The 24,861-nt window shown below is 40.3% G+C and overlaps 1 protein-coding gene across 1 annotated transcript in view; it reads right to left on the bottom strand.

Annotated features, from left to right (window-relative positions):
- SHQ1 (SHQ1, H/ACA ribonucleoprotein assembly factor) overlaps nucleotides 1-24,861 on the bottom strand; it is an 89,113-nt gene that overhangs the window by 30,343 nt on the left and 33,909 nt on the right. The window contains 2 exon segments of the mRNA XM_030867730.3: nucleotides 5,905-6,025; nucleotides 22,931-23,054. Coding sequence (XP_030723590.1) covers nucleotides 5,905-6,025; nucleotides 22,931-23,054 — 245 coding nt within the window.

The raw sequence follows: 24,861 nt of genomic DNA, 5'->3' as shown, positions 1-24,861 counted from the left end.
GTAAGCCAACCCCACACTTCGTGCCTTGAGCTCACGGGGCCCAGCTGTACTCTGCACCTGGGTCCCAGAAGATAACCTGTAGCCTCCTAATAAAGTCCTCATTTTTACTATAAAAGTCCGACTGGTTTTCTCATATGTAACCAAGTGATTTTTTTTTTAAATTTATTTTTGGCTGCGTCAGGTCTTTGTTTCTCTAGTTGCAGTGAGAGGGGGCTACTCTTCGTTGCGGTGCACCGGCTTCTCATTGCGGTGGCTTCTCTTGCCGCGAAGCACGGACTCTAGGTGCGCGGGCTTCAGTAGTTGTGGCACGTGGCTTCAGTAGTTGTGGCTCATGGGCTCCAGGGCGCAGGCTCAGTAGCTGTGGCACACGGGCTTAGTTGCTCCGCAGCATGTGGGATCCTCCTGGACCAGGGCTCGAATCCACATCCCCTGCATTGGCAGGCGGACTCGTAACCACTGTGCCACCAGGGAAGACCACCAAGTGATTTCTAAGTCAAAAATACCGTGACAGTCTCCAGCACACCGAAGGGAGAAATCAGCGTTTCTGATCTGGCCCTGTTACTAAAACATCATGACCTCAAGCTAACTGCAGACTCTCTTACTTAATAACAAAGGGAAACTAAAGGACAGATAAAACTGTGATCCAAATGCAAAAACGCCTCACGTCCATTCTTGCCCTTCTAAGCCACCAGAGCTACAACCAGGAAATCTGTTCTCCACGTTGCTTACACGTTTGACTTGTCGACTCCTCTGCATGATGCTATTTTCCCAGCCTGGAATGCATCCACTCCTGATTATCATTATACTCATATGTGTAACAGTACTGTACAACCAGATACCATTTTTTATGTTTTCCTATTAATTCATATCCCTTCTTTGTCCAACTCTTCTCTATACATCTTTTCCAGCTGTGATCCAAATGTTCCCGACTCTTTCTTTATGGATACTCCTTAGAGACCTCAAATCAACATTTCTGAAACTGAACTCCTCGTCTTTCCACCCTCTCACTTCTCTTCCAACCTACCCCCCCCCAGTATGATTTAATTTCAGCAAAGGCACCTCCGACGGCCCCGTTAACTGGCCCAAGTCAAAATCCAGACCTCACCTTTGACTGGCCCCATTCTCACTCTCCCCTGAGATCCAATCCTTATTCAGTCCTGTCTCATCTACCCCTTAAACCTGACCACTAGTCTCCTTCCCCACTCTCACTGCCCTGGCTCAGGCTACAGCTGCCTTTTGCCTGGATCATTCACCTCCTAACTAGCCTTTCAGCCTTGAGTCTGAGCTCTGCCCTCACCCCAATTCATTCCCCACAATGTAACCTGATGGATCTTCCCAGAATCTAAATCTTACTGTGTCGCTCACACAGACACTCCATCGCTTAAACTCTTCAGCTGCTCCACACTCTCCCAGGACAAACCTCAAACATCTTCATGTGGCCAATGATCTACAAGAACTCTCCAGCCTCACTTCCTTTCTCTCATTCCTGTACCAAGATCCAACCGTTCTGAGCTCTTTAAAAGGGCCACATTCCTCCGTCCCTGTTGTCTGAAATGCCCTCCACCCCTGCTTCCCCATCTGCATCTGACCACTCCTTCCTGACCTTTCGGCCCTCAGCTTCAACTCTTCCTTCCGGAAGTGGTTTCCTATACGCCAAGACTAAGCATGTGGCCTCCTAAGTGCTCCTATAGCACCCATACTTCCCCACTGTAGCTGCTGCTATCAGGCTACGGCATAACATTTTCCTTCTGTCTATGTTCCCCACTAGAAGATCAGCTTCAAGGTGTTGTGTCCCTTGTTCACCGGAGTATCCCCACCACCTATCTCAGTACCTGGCATAGAGTAGGGCTCAATAATTAGTGGTTGAAAAAAATAAATAATTCCATTTCTACATTCAGTGCCGATGTTTTACCTCTGCATATGCGTGACCCCCCACTCCCACGGCTTTTGGCAGATAAACCAGGAACAAGAGAAAGCCAAAAGGAAGAGAGCTACACTGTTCTCAGGAACATAACCCTATCCCCTACCAAAGCACATACACAGAAGAAGCAAAGCAGTATGAAGCAACGATATGGTCCTAAGTTTTCTAAAATTTTAAGATTTCAGTGCAGAAATGGCTCGGGTTTATTCACAAGTGAGGAAGCTGAGGTCCAGGATTTATCAAATAAAACAAAACTATTAGGTGATGGAGTTGTTTCCCTCTACAAACTTTGCACATTAGTGTCCAAAGGGTTGCAAAGTAAGATTTCATTTTGGGGGGTGGGGGGAAGAATGCAAAAAAGCAGTGCAAAAACAAATGCATGGAGAGTATTGATCACAGTAAACCATCTATCAGTTCAATGTAAAAAGGTTCAGTGTTTCAAAGACATACATTTTCTTTTTCCCCCTTAAGCACCTACCTTAAAAAACTACACTAGAGAACACAAAGATACAGAACCTTCATGACAAGCTCAGACTTGTACTAAAGTTAGCTGGGATTTTAGATCTTAATTTCTTTTAAACAAAAATAGACAATCAAAAATTTTCCACGCAGAAAAACAAAATAACACCATATTCTATCCCATGTCATTTCAAATTACACCATGCATTAAAACCATAAAGTATCAAGTTTTCTTCAGTGGGTGTGCACTTCTTGTATAATGAGGAACCAATTAGTTTATTTTAAAAATACTATGCTATGGATATTATGCTATAAAGGAAAATGATTTATAGGGTACTATTATAAGTATTAAACACGTTACAAAATGATATGTGCAGTATTATTTCCACAGGTTTAAAAATGCACTGGAAAATAGAGAAAATACTAACACTGGTGCATTAGATGAAGTGATGGAGTGACTTGCTAAGGTCTTACGGTCCATGAGAGGCAGGGCTGGAACATATTTTACAGGACAAGCTTTTCCACCCCAGCTTAAACCAAAGGGTGTAAAATGCTAAACTTTCAGTACGTCAGAACTACCAGTGCTACTGGTGAGTGCAGCCCACTGGAAAAGAAATGAGGGGAAGGGCGAAGTCTTTTATTGAATGTAGCTAAAAATGACAATAAAAATAAGTTAGAGCTAATTTACAGTTTGGTTCAAAAAGAAAAAAATGAAATGCTCCTTCAACTGGCTCTACTAGATACCATTCAATTCAACTAAAATTTACTGTGCTCACAAGGAACTGTAATGGGCCCAGATAGGTGCTCATTCACATGGACTTCAAAATTTTAGAAGGAGAAAGAGGTATGCCCAATGTGAGGCAGACAGGACATGTGCCTAAGTGATCTCTAAACCGAGTGCTATGGGAATATCCCGGAGGAAGACAGATAAATCTTTAATCCCTCTTCCTATAGGAAAAGCGCTCTACAGGGAGGGCTCCCCGCACACCGCCTCCCCCCCGCCCCCCATACCATGGGCAAAGACAACGGCTTGTCTAGGTGGTATATCTGCAAAAACATGAAATCTGGAGCCAGAGGACCTGAGACTATCACAGACCTGTCTCTTATAAGCTATATGACCTCAAGCGAACCACTCTGCATGCTGCCACCCAGGGTGTGTTTGCTGCAGGGGCCACCACACTCGAGAAACTTCCAATGAAGCTTACAGCAAAGGATGGCAGGAAGCGTTCCTTTTCAGAAAAATTATGTGCAGAGTCTATAACTCAAAAACGCAGGAGCTTCAGTTTTTAAGCTCTGCAAATGTGCTCTACAAGACACATACCACGAGGAAAACTAACTACGAAGCACTAAAGCAAAACTTACCACAGTTGTTGCCCTAACTTCATTAACTCAGTGTAAGAATGCCTTTGCTACCCATATTCCAGTAAGTTTTTGCCAAAGTAAATGTCTGACTGTAAAAATGGAATGCTAGTCAGAATTTAGCACTTGCCTGGTATTTCAAATAAAATTTCACACAGTCATTATTATTATAATCAAAAACTTCAAATAGAGACTAAGAAAAATGCAGAACTATTTTAATACATAAAAATAAGGTGCTAGATTTCACTAATAAACTGTATGGGAAAGAAATAAAATAGAAGGTGAAAAGTAAGGAAGAAATTAATTATGGAAATTATGGACATTCACCACAGTATTATTAATTCAGAGCCAAGAAAGTTCACAGTAAAGATGATACTGGAAAGTTCAATTATGCTGTGCTTGAAAAATTAAGAATAAAATTAGAAAATTTGATTAAAATTAGGTTCTCTTACTTCAAGGGGGAGGGGAAAACAGCTGGGTTAGACTAGAGTTAAAACGTAACACACAAAGTGAAAACGACACAGCTTATTTAGGGATAGAAAAGTTACAGTCAAATTGGTAAAGATGAAAATTTTTTTTCCAAAGTAATTTGAAGAGTTCCTGCTGGTTTCTCTCTTCTACCTTGCTCGCAATACATTAACATCTTTTTTAAAATTACTATTATCATAACAATGACTAGAAACCTAAGAATGTCGTTTTATTTCCTGCAACTTGAAACCCAGGGAAAAAAAATTTTTTAAGTGAAAAAAAGTCCTATTAATCCCCACATCAACTTGAGGGTGTATATACCCTTCTAGTTCAATGAAATACGATCTTCTCTCTAGTCAATAAAGAATGCCACAAACAGAGGAAGGAGGCATTCACAGAAATGGGATCCTAGCACAAACGTCGATGCTCATTACATGCTTATAAAATCCTCACCCTGAAAGAAAAAAAGAAAAACCTAAACCCTCACAAATAGGCTATTTCAATTTAATTTTATTATGAAAACAACTGGAAATGGCAGCAGGGTATTCGATAAGCTCAATTAGCAGGAGGATCAAATGAAGTGATGACATACCATCATGACCTCAGGGGTTAAAGATGCAATTTTCCATCTGGCGAAATCTAGATTTCCAACTCGAATGCTGACACCACCTGCTGTATGTTATTGGCAATATCTTGAGCAGTCCCTAAGCATTTTGCTTACAACAGGTAGGGCCTCAAGTTTTTTTCTTATTTCACTCTGCAATATAATTGCTTCCCCATGAACAGAAATCAAAACTAAATTTTATATAATGGTTCACTCAAAACAGGCATTAAACGCCATCCTAAAGCATTCATTTACCAATCACACTAACAGTAAAAATATCATGATCATTTTTCTTCTAAGTCACAAATGATGTTGTGCCATCTTTTTCTCTAGCACCTAAGAATTATTCCAATCAAAGGCTCTCTTTGTATGTTCTCCGTCAACAGTCTCTTGCTGCTAAAATGGATATTTTGGGCACGTCTGATAAGAATCAGGTCTATAAAACACCCTTTACAAAATGAAAATTCACTGCATTTTTAAACTTGATATGCTTCCTTGAGTGAGGCAATGGCAAACAATTAAAAAATTCTTTACATACCAAGTTCAAGGAGGCCATTTGTAAATGTTCAGACCCTTAGATACATTTTATTAGGCCCTGAAGACTTTCGTTCTTCTACTCTGAATAAAGGATTCTGTAAGCCAGAGATTAACCAAAGAGGGCACAGCTCTCGTTGTGATTACATTTGATTAGGTTTGTATCCTGTGATGTTTACACATATGCCTGCACACACACTCGCATTCACACCCCACTGTAATTAAACCACAGACACAAGTTCAGATAGACCAGTCTTGCGATTTCACTGAGGACAGTCAATAGCGTAACAGTGAAGAGTCACAACTGTCAGTTTTAACACATATTTTCCAGGCGGTACCAATTTCTTTCTAGGAAAATTAACCTTTTTGTCATCTGCACCTCCTCCCTAAGCAACTTCACCAAGTTCCCTGTGCTGATACAGGACTTCTCAAATGTTTGGTACCTGTACGGGTTTGTCCCTGATTAAAACTTATCCTCCAGGTTATTTCATTTTCTTCCTCCCAGGTAAGTAGGTGTTCCGGAAATGGGAGCATGTAAAATTCGTAACTGAAAACTTACTTGGCTTTCTGAATCCACACACAGTAGTCTGAGATGTAGAGATCGTTTAGAATGTAAGCTGGGTCATTTTCCTGAAAAATTTTGTGAATGTCCAGTAGACACTTTAAAACTGCACTTTTACCTGAAGGAAATTGAAAAAAAATCAAATCATCCTCAAGGAAAAACATCTGATTTTTTTTTAACTGAGAAATTCACACACTGAGGGGTAATATATTTACGGCAGCTCAGAGTTTTAATCATTATTTGAATATTTTTCATATTCTTTTATTGCAAGAAATCATATCAGTACTAAGTCCAAACCTCTTTATTTCTTTCCTTAAGAAGTATGAAAAAATCTTTATACTCTATTGTTATAGCTGATTAATTGTGGTTACCTTAAAAATAACATAAAACATGAGTAGGTACATTAAATGACAGGGAGAGAAGCTTCCTAAGTAAATGAGTATTTAAATGCATCATAACTTTAGATAATGTTCTTCTATTTCAAGCTTTCAAAATACCATGGAAAATTATATTTTAGTTTTCAAATGTCTCTATTTCTTACATCAACATTTTTTGTCAAGGAATTATCTAGTACAAACTTAAATTTTTTCACCTTGAAGAACTGAAGAAAACTCAGACTGAAAACTAAAATATCATAGCCCTACTTCAAAAACAAGCTGACAAAATCACTTGGGAAAAAAAGCCATCAAATACTGAAGTCTTGTTCAACCTAATTACTTCCTCCTGGTTGTTAAATGAACCTAATTTTAATCCAAACCCAAGCCTACAAAAGGAATCGCACAACTCGACAACAATTCCCTAGGTGTTCCAAACTTCAAGACGGTCCCTGAAATTTATTAACCATAAGGCAAATGACTAAATCTACAGTAGTGCCACTTCCTTAGCTCTGTGAAATACGGCATTTTCAGCTTCACTGTTTTATTCTTATCTTTATAGTCCTAAAACGTGAAAATACTGTACACTGATTTCGTGAGGACACTGGATGTGCTCTCATCGACATTTCCCACTTGGCTTTTAGATATGATAAAAGGATCGTGAGCTACCTAATGACATCACAAGATGCCAAAATTGCTGCCACTAAATTTTTAACACAATTAACACTAGAAAGTGAGCTTCATAAGAGCAGGGACTTCTGTTTTATTTAGTCATTAATCCCCAATACCTAGAACAGAACCTTGTAGCAGTACATTTTCAATTGAAGTATTTTAAGGATGAATGAATGAATGACACAGTAATCACCTGCTTAAAGGCTCACAATGTCTTCCATCCCCTAGCCTCACACACCAAGCCCTGACGATTTTTCTCTGGAAATGCCTCTTGTAGCTGCCCTTTCCCCACCACTCCCCGACCACCCATCCTCACTCATGCGGAGATTATAAATTCTTCCACGTCCCTCGGACTCTCTCCCGCTGAGCCCGCTGACATTGCATTTTGATGCACTGCTTTCATCAGGGCCCTCCCTGCGCTTGCTTTCAAGGCTCTGTGGACTTGTCCGTGGCCCATTGCTCAACTGCTTCCCCACACCTGGAAGGCCTTTTCCTCTCTGTTCCACCTGGAGGGATCCTAGCCTGCCTTCACAGCCCAGCTCAAGCCTTCATCCTGCAGGAAGCCCGGACTGACTTCCCTAATCGTCAGAGCTCTTACTAAACCCTGCAAAGGAGAGAAACGGAAAGGAAACTCGGCTGATTCTCCTCATAACCTCCTTTGCTCACTTCACAGAAGGAGAAACTGAGGCTCAAGGACCGTTAAGATACAGTGCCACTGAGTGGAGGGCCCAGGATCCAAATTCTTAATTTACTGACTCCCGAAGCTACCCGCTACGCTACCCATGTGTTCTTGGGCCATTCGGTCTACATCACGTTTTTATTATTTGAGTTAAGCAGGTAGTAAGTTCAAAACAGGGGCCATGTTTTTTTCAAAAATTTTCACTATGTGGCTTCCTCATACGCAGAGGGGAGGAATGTCAATAAACCTCCACTGCTCAACGGGTTAAAAGAAATACTTAGAAGGCCTAAAACTACACTTGGTTAAGTCAAGGTCTTTGTGTCTTATCAAAGTGGCCCAGGGCAACTATGTGTAGCGAAGAGTGGGGATCCCCCCACGCCCCAGGCCTAGAAGGCAGAGTCTGATGACAGGAGGAGAGAATACAATCAAAACTCACAAAACTATGAAACCAAGTTAGCCGTGTTATCCAAACAGAAGAAAATCAAGGGAGAACTAACTAAACTGTGAGAATTTTTGGAACAGTTTAAATTGCAACAGAGAAAAAATGTCAGGGCAAGGGTATGCCAATTTCTTACTCTCTCTCTCTCTCTCTCTCTCTCTCTCTCTCTCTCTCGTTTGTGGGAATGGGGACGGGGGGTTTATGAAAACTACTAACTTAAAGTTTTAAAAGTCAGCCATAGGTCTTTATCCAAAAAATAAACCATTCACTTGAAGCTTGTATAAGCTCCTCTATAGCGTGATGCCCCTGAATACTGCCTCTCGAGGACATGCCTTACTAACAGAAGTGGGTTAATAGAAAATCCAGGACTTGGAGCTGGGCCTCACAGCAAATAATTCAACAAGTGAAGAAAAGGGGTAGGTATGCCAGCTTGGAGGGCGGTGTGAAAAGGAGCAGAGTGGGACTTAAAACAGGGTAGGTTTGGGGCACAACAGAAAAAGACCATTTAGGTGGAGCAGATGGTTCCAGGAGAAGAACAAAGGGAGTACACGGGCAAGCCTGGGAGAAGCCAGGCTGTGACAGAGAGCAGGAGATGAACGCAGTCAGGCAGGACGGTGGGGACAACACCTAAAGGCAGGTGTGCACGGCAGCGACAGAAGACCCTACACACCAGAGAGTTTTCTGAAAAGGAGTGTGGAATTAAGGTCACATATTTAATGAGAACCCATTGCAACCGTTACCTAATGAAATTAGAGGAGCTCTCTTCCATTGATACTTGCTAGATGGGATGCTGCCCGATTCATGAATCACTGAATAAAGCCAATTAAATCTTCAAATTAAAAAAAAAATTCCTAGTTTCGTTTTGCAGACATGCCTAAAGTGAGGTTGTCCCTTGCTAAGGGCCACAGGCAAGTTGAAATCTTCCAGTTATCACAAAATAACAACAATAATAATAATAGCAACACCCAAAGTAATCAAATTTAAAGTGAAGCTGCATTGTACTTACATGTTTTGATCCCTATTTTCTTAAAAAAAAAAAAAGACAAATACACATGGAAAAAACTCAAACATAAACACCACACATGGGATTACAGTTATTCTTCTTTAAACTTTCCCCTATTTTCAAAATTCTGCACAATAAACATTTATCTATTTAACAAAAAGTCAGACATTCCTTACTACATAGCTAACCCTTGAAACACTGACAAAGAATGTTAAAATTTTTAAATTCCTATTTCAATTTTCTTTACCTTGTATTTTTGCACAACTGAGAAGCAATATTTAGATCAGGTGATTCTAGAAAATCACACGCGAGGCACTTTTGAAAGAGAAAGTTACGCATTCTTCAAAAGCTTGTGTTTTCATTCTCAAACTATTTTCAGTGTGCTATGTGACAAGTAAGTTAAATGAAAAGTAGGCTCCCGGCAGCTGACACTCTAGAACAAAAAGTACATTAAAACCATCCTGCCCCCAACGTTGTGTACTGTTACCCCAAGGCCATACTTGACCTCGTGTGTTCCCACTAGATCACCAGAGGTGACCACAGCATCAATAGATGATTACATTACAGCCAGGAAGCTCAGGAAGCATGCAGCTTTTTTTTTTTTTTTTTTTATAACATCTCTCTTGCACTGACTGCTCCTTCTCTCAGGTTGCCAACCACTTATCCAACAGCTATCAGCGAAGGAAAGCGCTGGCCCTCCTCCAGGCTGTCACACAGCCAGTGGTTAGAAGGGGACTCAGTGTACCTGCCTCCTGTGGGGCTGTATCCAGTCATGGGCTCGTCACACATCCCATGCGCCTGAAAAACTGCTCAGGCCTAAATCTGAGAGATTCATTTCTGCTCAAAGGCACTGCAGGAAAGTGACCGTTTTTTGCCAGCTCACTGCCTGGTCCAGAGCAGGAAAAAGCAGGTACCTTGCACAGTAACCATGGTAACTATTTTCACCACAGAGATGCAATAACAGGCCTGTCCAAAGAGTTAGGGATTCTCTATGCTCAACCTCGTCCTCATTGAAGCCAACCCTATCCATGGAGCAAAGACTTCTGACACCAAGATCTCTCCAAGAGAGTCTAAAACCAGTGAAGGCAGTTTAAAACCAGTAACCTGGCCTATAAATGACAAGGGCCATGAACGTTTTACCTCAGGGAAAATGACTGTCTAATGACAACAGAGAAACACAGTAACAACACTAAAAAAAAAAGGATGATAGTAACAAGCAGGTAGGCAGTAAACAGTATCCAACACAGTCTCTGGCTACGCATTCTCCAGCTTTTCTTTAAAGGGAACGTAAACTAAGAACAATGCGCTTTCCTGTTCTGGACAGATGCGGCATCTCAGGTTAATATATCTTAAACCAGAGACGAGACTGAGCTGTTCTACAGTAGAATCCACTGGCTATTTGAAATCTTCCTATTAGCCGACGAGGTTTGGCCATAATCGCTCACTGACAGACCAAGCTCATGGTTGAAGGCTCTTAAGAAATGGCTCCCATCTCTAGGAGATTAAAAGGATAGCGGATGTTTCCACTGGCTAAAAGCCAGCATAGGAAAAAAATAATAAAAACTGCTAACTCTATATAGCAAGAGCTGAATTTCTTTTCAACTCTTGGTACATTATAGCAATGATATGGCTGTGGTTTTCAGGGTAGCTATTTCTGTCCTTGAAAGTCTGAGCCATACAAGACAAGAAGCCAAAAAGAGTAAAGGAAAAAGAGGTGGTTATTCAAAACACCTGGAGGAAAGCACTGCTTGGTCTTCATTTGTAAAATCATCTCAAAACGAAAGCCAACAGGGCTATCATCCTAAAATGCATAACTCAGTAGATATCTGGCTAGAATTCTGGGATTTTTGATGAGACCACATTATCAGGAGGGATAATTCATGAATTATTCTCAACATTAATTTTCAGAGATCATCTGACCATAAAGAGATGACAGAAGAACTGTGTCAAATTAATCCAAGTTAAGAGAATCGAAGTGTGGTAATTTGCTTCAATATCGGGCCCTGTTAGGAAGTAGCATAAAGTCCAGTCCCTAACAATTAACACAAACATGCGTTAAATTTAACTTTATGAAAGCTTCTCAGTCTGTTTAGTATTTTTATCCTCAACTTCCTCAGATGCCATTTAAGCTCTTACATTTTGGGGCTGTAGTAAGAAACAAATACTGGAAGCCATGATAGTTGTTATTTTGAGCACAAATTCACAGCCCTAAATAAATTTTTAGATTCTTTTTTGTTATTAAAATTACATATACTGTCTGTATAGCCACAAACAAAATCAACACAAAGCAAACATACACTCTGTAAGTGTTCCCTCTGCCTGCAATGCACAAACCTCAACCCAAACCTAACTTACCATCAAGTCTCACAAGGAGCATATACTTCCTTAGGAACTGGCTTCCCACTCACCCAACCCCTACCCCGACCCAAGCCGGTTTGAGTTGCTCCATAACGCCTGCCACACTGTCCCTTACGATAGTTAACAGCTACCCACTTCCGCTGCACCAAGGACTCTCCATACACTGCATCATTTAACCCTACTAAGGTCGGTGACCTCCTGCTCATTTCATACATGAGGAAACTGAGACTCAGTGTAATGAAAGAGTTGGCCAAGATCACAGCTGGAAAGCAACAGTCAGGATGAAAACAGGTACATCTGCCTCCCAGCCACTGCGTAATATACAGCGTCACTATTTATCACATTGTGTGGCAACCTCCTTGACAGGAAAGAACACGGCTTCTCATCTGTCTTCCCGGGTCTAGAACAATGTCTGGCAAACTGTAGGATCCTGTTCAGTAAAGACTGGCTGTTAATGTAGCCTGGCTCACACAGAACCTAAGTTTAAAAGCACCTGGTCAAATTGCTCAGTTAACACGTACTAGTTGTAACACCTTTGTGATCTGTACACTTAAGCCATGATGTCATGACAGATGTGGGCTATACAATGGGCTTGCCTCTCCTTTTTATTTCTATTCCCTGACAAGAAAAGGATGTAGCTGTGCCAACTTTCTTCTATCACCACACCATCAGAAGTTCAAATAATGAATTTAACCCAAGGCTGCTTTTTGCCTTTTCTGCTCTAACAATCCCTGCCAGATTTGCTGGTTTGAAAGGACAGCTTGGACATTCACTCTATCCTCCTCCTTAAGTCACCTGTCAAAGCAGTGGTTGTGTCAGTTTAGAAATACATGGCCGGATGTCATCAAAATTACATAATGGCAGCATGACTAATTTTTCTTCAGACAGTTAAGAGTGAGGCATCCAAGTTCAAGGTAGAACATTAAAAAAGAAAATCCCATCTATACAGTAAGTATAAAAGTAGAAAGGTTAAAAAGTTGAACATGCACGGAAAAAAGCTCTTGGAACAGTTGCAATGTAGACCTGAATTAAAAACAAAAAAATCCATAAGCACCTAAAACTTCTTAATTCTGTGGATAAAATTTTATTTCAACTATTCCACCTTATGAATACAGCATGTATCTCAATACCGGGCAGCTCAATTTAAAATAACTTTTTTGCATTGCTCCTTTAATTAAGACTATTACACTTCACTTTCCCAGGAGCTATTACTTAATATGAAAAGTTCTGACTTTTTTTTTTTGGAATTAGCTTAGTTTCCAATTGGGAAAACTAAGACTGTACATGCAGTCAGAGAGAAGAAACATATAGGAAGAAAGACAACTGGATTCCTTAAATGGATCACAAAGGGGAAAAACAAACCCAGTCCGACCAGACTTACGAGTCCCTTTTGGTGATGGGAAATACTGACCAGGTCAAGGTAAAAGGAAAAAAACCAAAGCCTTTCGACACCCTCACTGTATCACAGTTGAGAATGTCTGTGATGGCTGAATGGTTTACATACTGGGAGAACTGAGTTACGCTTCTTCACATTTTAATCAGTGTACTGGAAACAGAATCTAGTAAAGATGGTTACATATCTCTATCTACATGTAAGTTTAATTTATATTAAAAAGTTACATAAAAACTTTGATTATGAAATTAAGGTCTAAGAATTCTAGTCTCAAAATTCTAAAAGGCTAAGGAAAGATCATTAAAAAGCTACACATAAATAATCTTGTGCAGTTCTTAGCTAATTTCTTTACAAAGTAAAAATAACAATGGTAACTCTTGCACTGTGGAACAGTTGTACAGCCCAGAATCTGCTTGCCTTGGTGTCATTTCTTAGCTGTTTGGTACTTAATCTGAATCTGTTTCCAGGTCTGTAGATGGAGAGGGGAAATTCTTCAGAATTGCTGTGGGAACTGAGCGAGACAAGGACATGTAAGCACTTTACAGATGACAAGGGAAGGAGGACATCAGGTCATATGGGATCAAGGGTCCCGGGACTCCCCTGACTAGCTCCTACCCTTCTACCTGCAAAGCACGTGCCCACGTACTCCTTCCTCCTCCGCACCACTGCTGGCACCCCAGTCCAGACCCAGTACCTGTCCCCAAACTACTCGGCTTCAGGTGAGAATGGCGGTCTCCTCTATTCTCCACACCTCGAATCTCACCCCCTGCAATGACTTGGTGTTTCTGCCAGATCAATGTGACTCCATGGGCCTGTCACAGACCCCAATGCCAGACTCTGCAGTGGTCCCTCACTGAATAAGACCTACTCTCCTCAGAGGAAGACAAATCCTGTATGGTATCATTTATATGTGACATCTAAACAATACAACAAACAAAAGACACACACTCACAGACAGAGAGAACAAACTAGTGGTTACCAGTGGGGAGAGGGAAGGGGGAGGGGCAAGATGGGGTAGGGGAGCAAGAAGTACAAACTATTAGGTATCAAATAAGCTACAAGGATATATTGTACAACACGGGGAATATGGCCAATATTTTGTAATAACTGTAAATGGAACGTAACCTTTAAAAATTATATATAAAAAAAACAGAGCCAGTCTCCTTAGGAAGCACTGCAGGCTCTCCACCGTGCTCCCCAACACACCACTCCCGCCTCTTCCTTCAACTCCCCTCACAGCCCAGGCCTCCAGACAAAGCAGAATATTTGTCATTTCTTAACGTGTAACTCTTTTCTTTTCCTCTCCCTGATTTTCTTTACTTTCTGCTTTCTCAGGAAATACCTTCCTCCACTTCTTTTCTAAATCCTACACATTCTTGAAGTAATAAGGGCCGTGCACCTCACGCATCAGGCTGTTTGCTTCTGCCCTGTCTAGCCCCTCCCCTCCCCCGTATCAAAAGCACCCTTTGGAGTCCGAGTGAGGAGGCATGGTACTGGAATCCGGGGACTCATCCCCTCCACCCGGACCAGGCTAAGCTGAGGAGGGTAGCAATACAAAAGCAAGTAGAAAGAGAGGTAAGGGATCTGGGTTTTGTTCTGTTCTGCTTTTTTAAGGTTCCTGGTCATAGTCACTTAAGAGAATGCAGGACCTCTACCTCCTTCCCCACCTCATCTTGGAGCCCACACCAGGGGGAGACTGGGTCTCAAGCTGCGACAGAAGGAGCAGAGACCCGGTACAAGGCCTCACGGCAGCTGGAAACAGGCAGGACCAAGAGGGTGTGAGAAATCAGGCTGGCACTTAGCTTGCTCTAGAGTCGAAATCATAAACTGATGGCCCACACAGGCTGACCTGGGTGCCCAGACAAGCCATGGCTCTTATAGTATCACATTAAATCTTGACATCATTGTTCACATTCAAACTTTTGAGCAATTTTATATTAAAGATCATGACTTTCCACTTCCTTTTAAGTCCCTAAAGGTGGCAACTCTACATATCCACATGGCAACAACAGGCTACCGATGGAGCATGTATGTCTCCAGTTCACACAGGCCTCATTGCTCCCATGTTTCTTCAACTCTGCCACCCTCATTCATTCGCCTGCTTGGCCAAGCAGGCATCTCTGTTTCTCCTAATGTTGAAGGACCTACTCTAACAGGAACGAACTAGTTCAGGTCTGTCTCATCCTGTGGGGAGGACAGAAACAGCTGACAGGATCCTCTTCAACACTGGCTACTACCTGGAACGGAAGGCAGCCAAAGACTTTGGCTCACTTGGAGAGGGCTCCCCTCCAATCCCGTACACAGCTGACCCTTGAACAACGAAGGGATTAATCCGCATGTAACTTATAGGCAGTCTCTGTATCTGCAGTTCCATCCCATCCACAGATTCAACCAACCACAGACACTGTAGCACTACAGTGTTTCCTACGGAAAAAAATCCACCTAAGAGTGGACCTGCCCGTGATCAAACCCACGTTGTTCGAGGGCCAACTTCAGGTATACCTATAGCAAGGGGAGGCACATTTTTTCTCTGAAGAGCCAGAGAGTAAATATTTTGCCTTTGCAGGCCACATAATCTGTTGCAACTACTCAACTCTGCCACTGTATCACAAAAGCAGCCATAAACAATACCCAAGTGAAGGAGGATGACTGTGTTCCAATAAAGCTTTTTTTCTGGGCACCAAAATTTGAAGTTCATATAATTTAAATGTGTCATGAAATACTATTTTCCTTTTGATTTTTTTCAACATTTGAAGATGTAAAAAGCATTTTTAACTCACAAGTCATACAGCACGGATTTGGCCTGTGGGTGGTAGTTAAGGTATTTTCTTAAGGAATTTTTCTCCTTTGTATATTACAAATCCTTATATTTTGTATACTATCTTTTGTCTTATCATTCCTGTTACACAATAAACTCAAGAGCCAAGGTCAAGTCATACATAGTCTCATAACTCTTTGATGATTCTCCTTTAATGCCTTGCACTGAGAAGGGATTTGATCTGTGTCTGTTGAATAAATATCTGCTTGCTTATTACTTTTCAGTATTAATTCCTATTGAAAGAAACCCTAACTTGCAAAAATAGGATTCTTCCATGATTTCCATTTAACATATAAAGTATTATTCAACTTACTTCATCTAGGTCTCAGTATCACCATGCAACAGGACTTTCACTCATTAGGGTAAATAAAATATTTTCTCTTTGTTCTCCCAAATTTGTCTTAAATATATACATTTTCCTGCCTTTATCTGCTTACTTAAAGAACGTAAACTTACAGTTACTTCCTTAAAAAAAACAGATCAATAAAAAATATCTCTAAACTGACTTTAGATTTATTAAAAGAGGCACTAACCAGAGAAGTTTTTTTAAAAGCCATAATATCAAACCATGTAACTAACCTCCTGGGGGTTCTTTTACACCACTCAGCTCAGAAACTGCAGAAATTAACAAAAAATCTTATATAAATAGTACAGGAAATACAACGTAGATTTAAATTGGATATATGTATATATATATGTGTATATATCTATATCTATACACGCACACACATATATGTAAATATTTAAGAGATCAGCAGTGGATTTTGAGCCATCACCCACCCGTAAGATACTTTAAGTGATTTTTTTGGAGCAGAATAACCATAAGATCTTAATCATCTGTGGCAATTAAAAGGCATTTGTAAACCATACAGGAAATGCTGCCCCCTAGAGAGTAGTTTAAGGGAACGAAGAATGTTTTATACAAATGTAATAACCCAGAGATTACGACGTGAGCAATCTAAAAAAATTTCAGAGATTAACAATATTCAATGATTAACAGGCTCCTTAGAGGAAACAAGTGTCTATGGAGTTGATCGGAATTTGATTTTGCTCCCTTTAATGTTTATGCACATACACAGCATCCTTCCATACAAAAGTGTATGTATCAACCCACAAATGCTCTGAGGGTAAATAATACAGATAGATACCAAGAAGGTGCCAATTTAAGACTGGGAACCCAGATTTAGGCTCTGATGAAGAGGTGTGAGTAAAAGAAATCTGCTTTGCCTGGTGGAAGAAACCCAGGAGAGTGAGGCCAAAGACTGGCACATGGGGACCTCCCAGCAGAGTCCTCCTCTTTCCCACACACGTTCCAGCTGCAGCTCCCACGCACCAGGGCTCAGAAGCCCCTCCTTTCTTAGGTTAGCTGGTATGCAAGTAAGCAGTCAGCAAAAGCAGGTACCAAAAGTACTTCAATATTTGATCTGAATTCCACGCTACTGAAATTTCCTGAAAGCACTATGGTTGTTCCATTCTTTGAGACATTTTGTGATGGGGAATTGACTAGGAAATGAAAAGTTCAAGCACAATTTAGAATGAAGAAGAAAACAGAAAGAATTATCATCTCCTGGCTGGGGAGCAGGGAATTAAGTGATCATATTAGGGAAGCAGAGAAATCAATTCTGGAGACCAGCTGACTCAGGTAGCAAAGGAACTGTCAACTAGTTTTAGAGGCTGCAGAGCAAATCTCAGGGTCAGAGAGCCTATAACTCCCAAGTTTCACTGATGAAATCATGCTCCTCTATGAACTGCCTCATGCCCCGCACTCACAATATTTAGAACACTTCTCCTACTCCTATGGCCAGTACTACCCACCCTTCAAGTGCCAATTCAAATCTCATGTCCCAAATGAAGCTTCCTCTGATCCCCAATGAAATGTCACCTCTCCCTGTTTTGAACTACTTAGCTGGCATTTCGTGTAAGGTGCTCACCACTGCCTACCCTGTATTTTACATTTGTGATGGACATCTTAGCTCCCCTACTCATGCAGGTGCTCCCAAACACAGTACAGGAATCTAATTCAGCTTTCTGCTGCTCTTCGTATGTACAGGGCGCTTTGTACGTAATAAATAGCTTTTTAGTAGGTACTGACAAAATACCTACTGAATGAATAAATAGATGGACGCATCAACCAATGTACAAGTACTTCAGAGCAACAGGAAATTGAGGAGCCGATAATCTGAAGTCAAATAAGGCAGAAGCTCCCCTCTGTAGGAGGTTAAATGTCTTACGTGACTTAAAGCTCAGCCAATTTTCCTGGCTTTATGTTTTCGCCCGCTGTATTTCTGCTTTGAGCTACTTATTACGAATGTAATTTTTTTTTTAAACCTGGTAGCTGTGTTATTCCAGGGCCCCCATTAGAATTTTAAGTTCTCTGAGTGCGAGTCGCATCCTTCCTGCTCGCTCCTGGATCTTCAGACCCAGCTCAGCACCTTCACATAGCAAGTGCTCAACCAACACTTGTTGAATAACCCTCAAAATCATTTTACATAATGCACTTGAGGAAAAACTAAAAGGTCTAATGGTTCCTTAAAATGTCCCTAATAGAGAAGCCACAAAAATGAAATACAGATGAATGTCAACACCTAAAACTCCTAGCGATTTCATCTTCTAGTTTTCAAGTTAGAGTAATCTTTACAATTCAATTAAAAAGCAGCATTTGGACTTTTGACTAAATAGAATTCAAACACTAAAAACAAACTCATCTTCCAGGTTGCGTGAGGACTCAGAGCTCACACAACATACTGGCCATAGCTCAGTATCTTGAACTATCATTTTCCTTAAAGGAAAAGATCAGCCCCCAAGTCCTGTGCTGTGGTTCTTTTCTTTCACATTGATTGTGTTATTACAACTATCTACAGAGGAGGTTAGTAAAGCAGTCATTTCTGACAAATTGATTATTGAACCCAGTGAGACTAATATGTAAGGGTTATTAATTGTATGAAGTAATGCCAGTTTTTACTTGGTAACAATAACTAATCTCCAGAAGCCTGTTTCTTAGGTTATGGTCTGCCATGCAGCCACTAGGCATCAGACCCCGAATGTTCATGGAAAGGCAGGTTTCTGGTTAGCCCTAAAAACAAAACAGAACCAGAAATAATAATAATAATACCTTCAAATGTGTGTTTTCATTAGCCAAAAAAATTTATACAACTGTCTGAACAAAAAGTATAATATTTTCTACAAAATGGTGAATAGGGGTTAAGAGTCCAGACTTAAATAAACAAAGATCACAACATGTACAAAGAGAGACCACAGGACGGTGAACCCCCAAGTACTCATCACCCAGCTTCAGCAAGTACCAACTCGTGGCCAGCCTTGTTTCCTCCACACCCTGCCCACTTTCCCCCGACCCACTGTGGATTATTGTGAAGTGAATCCTGGCTTCATATAATTTCCTTTACTATAACTATTTCAACACTTCAAAGGGCACAGACTTTGAGTCAGACAGACCAGGCGTCCAGTCCAGGCTCCGCCAACTCCTAGCTGGGTAACCCTGGGCAAGCAGAGTGAACTTCCTTGAGCTTGTCTTCTATCTGCAAAATGGAGACAGAAATCCCGACTTCTCAGGAAGACAGTGTGGATGAAATGAGGAACTGAGCCTAGCGCTGGCGCACAGAAAGGAGTCAACAGGGCGCTGCAGCTAGAATGCCTACTGTGCTAGCACGTTAAGGCCGGACTCTCTCTGACTCACTTCCAATAAGGCTCACAAAGGACAAAAGAGATATCGAGTGTTCCCATATAGTAACAAGACATGCTAAAACCCTCTGGGCTAAGCTTGTAGAGACACTAACCAAAAACTGATTTATGACCCCTTAGAACAATATTCACCACTGGGAATTTAAGTGTAAAGAGGTCCAGAAAGTCTCTTCGGATAAGGTCGCTGGAGCGCTATGGGGTTTCTACCACCACTCAGGAGGGAGAGGAGAAGGTACTTTCCTACCACCTTAAACCCCCAAGAGAAAGGGGGTTTTGTGGGGGAACCCTGGAGAACGTAACCTACCTGGCCCGGAAGCTGTGGGGATATAAAGCCTGGTGTCTGACCCGAACCTGATCACAGGCCCCCAGGGAGAAGCATGAAGGAACAGCCCGCGGCTGAGTGGAGGGCAGCTCTGGAAGCAAGCAGTGCTCTGCAGCAGGGCAATGGGCCCCTCGCCACTGCTGGCTTCCCAACCTGACGCAGGCCCGAGCTGGGGAAGGCAAGATTTATTTTTTTAATCAAGTTCAAAGGAAACACTTTGAGTGCTGAAATCAGACTCCTCTTATAATCTAAAGCAATAGAAAAAGTTACAGAATATCATATATTATAGGATATACGTGTGTGATGTGATATTTATAGGATACATATTCCATCCAGAAACAATCAAAGAAAGACTCCACAGAATGAGCTCAAAGGGGGGAACGGAGAGAAAAAATTAAGTTTTTCCCCTTTTACCCCTTGAAGTTTAGCCCTTTCGATCTAACAGTTACATTATATGTTCAACAGCGGCACAAGAGTATAAAAGAAGAGTAAAGAATCCCTTTAGAAAGCTGAATGAAACGTAGACAGGAGTACTAACGGTAAGTTGTATAAACAATGTATAATCAAATACTAAACTATGTCACTTCTAAAGAGAATAAAATTTCTTAAAACATATTAGAAAAGCTGCTCTCTTTTGATTCCTTTTGTTCATTGATTTTTCAGTGAGTAACAGCACCTAAGTGATGCTTCCATGAAGGATTCTTCCCACTCTTCCCCAAAGAATGGAACAAGGAGGAGGAAGTGAAAATTGCTAAAGAGACAGGAACAGATAGAAAAAATGGGGATGATCATGTGCCCCAAGAATATCAATTCAGGGAGAGCAATTCCACATGCAAGGCCCTATGTTAAGCACTAAAATAACACTCACAGGGACAAAGTAGGTTTTCTGGCCTTGCAGGAATTTGAGCGAGACATACGGTAACAGTGAGAGATGAATGTACAGTCTTCCGGGGTGGGGAAGGTACAGCAGAGAGAATGGAAAATTGAAAATAGCCAAAGGCCCAGTAAAGAATCTTTGTAAAGGCCTCTGTGAAGTCACGTAAAGCAAAGTCATGGCTGTTTAAAAACCTAGCTCTCAGTCAATCTTCTGTGGATTCTGACACCAGCCTTCCTTCATTGGTTCTGGAAGCGTGTTTCACTTGAGGTTGGTATTTCTTCTGGGGCAAGACTTATTTATTACTTTCAACTATGGAAGCACTATACTGACCTTTATATAAAAGTGTGATCACTCTTTTGAATTATAAGTAGGCACGAACTCATTCTTGGAGAACATTAAATGCCAAACCAGAGCTATCTGCACTTAAATTATAAGGTGTCTAAACAACTGAGACTCTTCCATGGCATTAAAGGCATCCCAGTGTCACGCACCTGTATGAGCAAAGGTTTCAATCCTCATCCAGAACTTGCCATCCCCTTAGCTTATGGTGTGAACTCTAGACAATCCAGCTCCCTGTTTCAGCACTAACGAGCCACAACCTAAATTAGCCACAGAACATACTGTGCATGATTTATAGAGGGTTGGTATTCATTTTCAGCGCGCTACCTCAGGTTTTCTCTTGCTATTACAACACAGCTGATAAGCCTATTTTTTGTCAGATAGATAATGATTTCAACCTACTAAAACTCTGAGTAATTGACTACAGTGTAAGTCAAGGCAATCAAATTTATTTTTGGTTATGAATCACAGAACTGCTTACTTTTCAAATAAAAATGCAGAGAACTAGATTATTTCCCAGAATGAAAAGTAACAAGTAAGAGGGTGTGTGTGCACACGTGTGTGTGCACGCACATGCACATGGGGGTTTTGCCAGTTTTCCATCTCGAAGCCACGATATAACAAGATAATCACCAACTGCATTCTCACTGTTTAAATCTATGAATAATGCGCAGATAATCTAGCATGACTTAAACAAGAAATTAACTGTGATGTAACTCAAGTTCAACAATCAGTCATTTACAGTAGATTAATTTTTCAAGGTAATTTTTGCAGTTCAAAAAATATCCTGGACAGAAGGCAAGAAGAAAGAACATGCAAAAAACAAAAAACCCAAAAAAACCAAAGCAGTTTGTTTCCCACTGTTAAAGAAGACAGAGTCCTCAAAGGTAGTAGCTCTGCTGTCCTATAATCAACAATCCTTTAAAATAAAATACGGCCAGTCTGAACCAACAGGATTAATAAAAAAGTATCTTCCATTTAACTATGATTCACTTTTACAATTATTATCTACTTTGAAAGAATCTACTTCAAACATGACTTTTTCCCCCAGAGCAAGAAGACTATAGGTTACACAGAAGTCAAAGAAAAACCGAGATAAACCTCTAGGAGGGACAAAACATTAGAGATGTGATTCTTCCCGTTAAGCCAATGAAGTCACCTAGATATAAAGGAAAGAACTTCTTCCTTTCTTTCTCCTTCTTATCCTCAAGTCTGAAAACTAAACCCCCAGAAGCATTTTTATCTAAGGACAAAGAAACAAGACTCTCGGAGGAAAAATACAAGAAACGACCATAAAGTACAGCAAGTGACTTTTGAATAAATGTGCCAGAATTAAGACATGCAAGTGGATGTCGCCCCTTCAAAGTCATCACCTTGGAAACTATATACTTAATCCAATGATGCTGTTATAGGCACTTCGGAATCTGTTTCAGAGCTTAGAATTTGCCACATCCTTAAAAATAGCAAATATCTGTCTTTTCGGGTTTGATACAGCAATAGTCAAAAGTCCTCGGAGTAGCTGTGCTTTCTTTGCAAAGCCTTTCCTGACCTCCCAAGTCCAGGTTCCATGCCCCCTCCTATGATCACTCTCCTTCCCCCAGCAGAGAACTTTTCACTCAATGTTGGAATTGCTCACTTACTTACCATCCGTCACCCTGGCAAAACCATAAACTTCATAGGAGCAGGGAACTTATTTATTATTATACTCACAATCCTAGAATAATGCCTAGAAAATTATAGGCATCTGAATGACACAGAAATACTGCACGTTACAATCTACTATAACACAAGATGGTTTGGAAAACTGTCTCTATTTACCCCTCCTACTCCTCTCTGAAAAGAGTACCATACTTCTGTGTGTGATTATACACCTATATGGAGGGACTATTACTTTATACAATACCTGGGAGGAAAAGGGGTTGGATGGGATGATTTTCATTACTTCTTTTTGTATGGGAAAAAAAAAAGCAAAAATCATGATTATAGCCTCACAGACTATAAAAGTGTTTAACTTTTCACTCTCAAATTTGCAAGCATAATAACATCTTACCTAGTTGCAACATCTTTATAGTGTCTCTGTAGGCTTGCATCACCAGCTTGAAATGGCGGTAAAGTGGATAGCACAAAACTCTTCTTCCAAAAGACACCAGGATCTCATGAACATTAGTCCAAGTCTGTGAAGTATCATTTAAATGAGTAATCGTTTCCATATTACACAAAACAAAAGCACACAATGAAATGTAAAACTATTCTCAATTAAAAACTAAGTTTGGATCAACATGAAGCCAAGTGGAAGACAAATACAAAGCCATGAAGTGAGACTCTTTCTGTAAACCTTACAATAAAATTTTTATCTCAGTCTTTGTAATTTCTCATACTTTATCAACGTATCACAAATGCTCCTTAGAAATCACATACGTAGGAGGAAAGTTTTAAAAAGTCTTTTAAGAATTACCAATAGGAATGTAAAACACATGGCACTAACAAAATACAGATGCACATAAAAGACATTTCTAAATGATATATGTTTCATGTTTTTGTCTTTTAGGACCATTCGAGATAATGCAGATGAAAAATATAGAACTCTTTAGTGAAGTGTGTTCTCAGTTCCCCCTTCCCCCTCTTTTGATTTTTTGTTTGTTTTGGGTTTTTTTGCTTTAGGCATGAGTAATACATGGTATTTACTTCAGTAATTTGCTTTCACTTTTCAAAGAGAAAACTACTCATTTCTGGAAAAAAGGCTTTATCCTGGTTAATGGTAATGATACCATTAACAATGCAAAACTTACCAAAAACACTAAACAAAGGCAATTTTCTACAGAATTGTTTTTTAATTCGGTTTTGATTAAAAATGCATTAAAAATGTAACCCACATACAAAAATTAAAATATAAAATTAAAAGTAAGGGAGTATACATCACTTCCATGTATTTTCATCCTTAACAAATGAGTGATCTGATTATGAATACTGAGTACCCAACAGAGGATACTTTATATCTAAAAAGGAATGATGAATTTCTAAAATATTCTGGCACAAAACTAAACATTTATAAAGTTTGACAGAGCTAGTTACATGCCTGGCAATTCTAAGTTATCTCAAAAACAATAAAAATGTCAAAATAAAATCATAAATAGGTGGATCTCTTCATGCAGACTTTTATAACTAAACTATGAAATTATCTAGTCCCCAACTACTTTGTTTTCAATATTGGAATAATCAATGCAATTATTACGAAAGCCAGCTTCTCCATTATATGCTGATTATGGAAATATGTAGAACTCAAGGGAAGTCTGGAGAACAGCACTTCTCCATCTTAAACATGCATATGAACTCCTGGAGATCTTGCTAAAGATTCTAACTCAGAGGGTCTGGAATGGGATCCTGACTCTCCATCAAGCTCCCAGCAGAGGACACTGGTCAAGCTGTTGGTTCATGGACATTCACGAATAGCAAGATTCTTTGCTAAAGTTAAGTGCTTCAGTTCCTGTTTACATGTTATCTATTATTTGAATAAAGTGATGCCATGAAACAACTTTGATTTTCCAACTTAAAATGTACACTGTCTAGGATTCAAACTGGAAAAAAAACAGAAACAAAACTAGTTGCCTTAATAGATGATGCAATGATCAACTGTTTAAATAAACACTGTTTTAAAGCTTCTGCTTTGATGGACAACAGTGTGTTCAAAACTAGTAAATTTATTTTATTTTTTAAAATATTTATTTATTTATTTAGGCTGCACCGGGTCTTAGTTGCAGCATGCAGACTCTTAGCTGTGGCACGCGGACTTCGTAGTTGCGGCATACGAACTCTTACTTGTGGCATGCATGCAGGATCTAGTTCCCCGACCAGGGATTGAACCCGGGCCCCCTGCATTGGGAGCGCGGAGTCTTACCCACTGGACCACCAGGGAAGTCCCAAAACTAGTAAATTTAAAGATAATATTCTTTGCTATATTTGGTGAGCTCTACACAACTATTT

The sequence above is a fragment of the Globicephala melas genome, chromosome 11, assembly GCF_963455315.2.
Source record: "Globicephala melas chromosome 11, mGloMel1.2, whole genome shotgun sequence".
NCBI lineage: Eukaryota > Metazoa > Chordata > Mammalia > Artiodactyla > Delphinidae > Globicephala > Globicephala melas.
The sequence above is the reverse complement of the archived record's forward strand: the minus strand, read 5'-3'. Positions and strand labels throughout refer to the sequence as shown.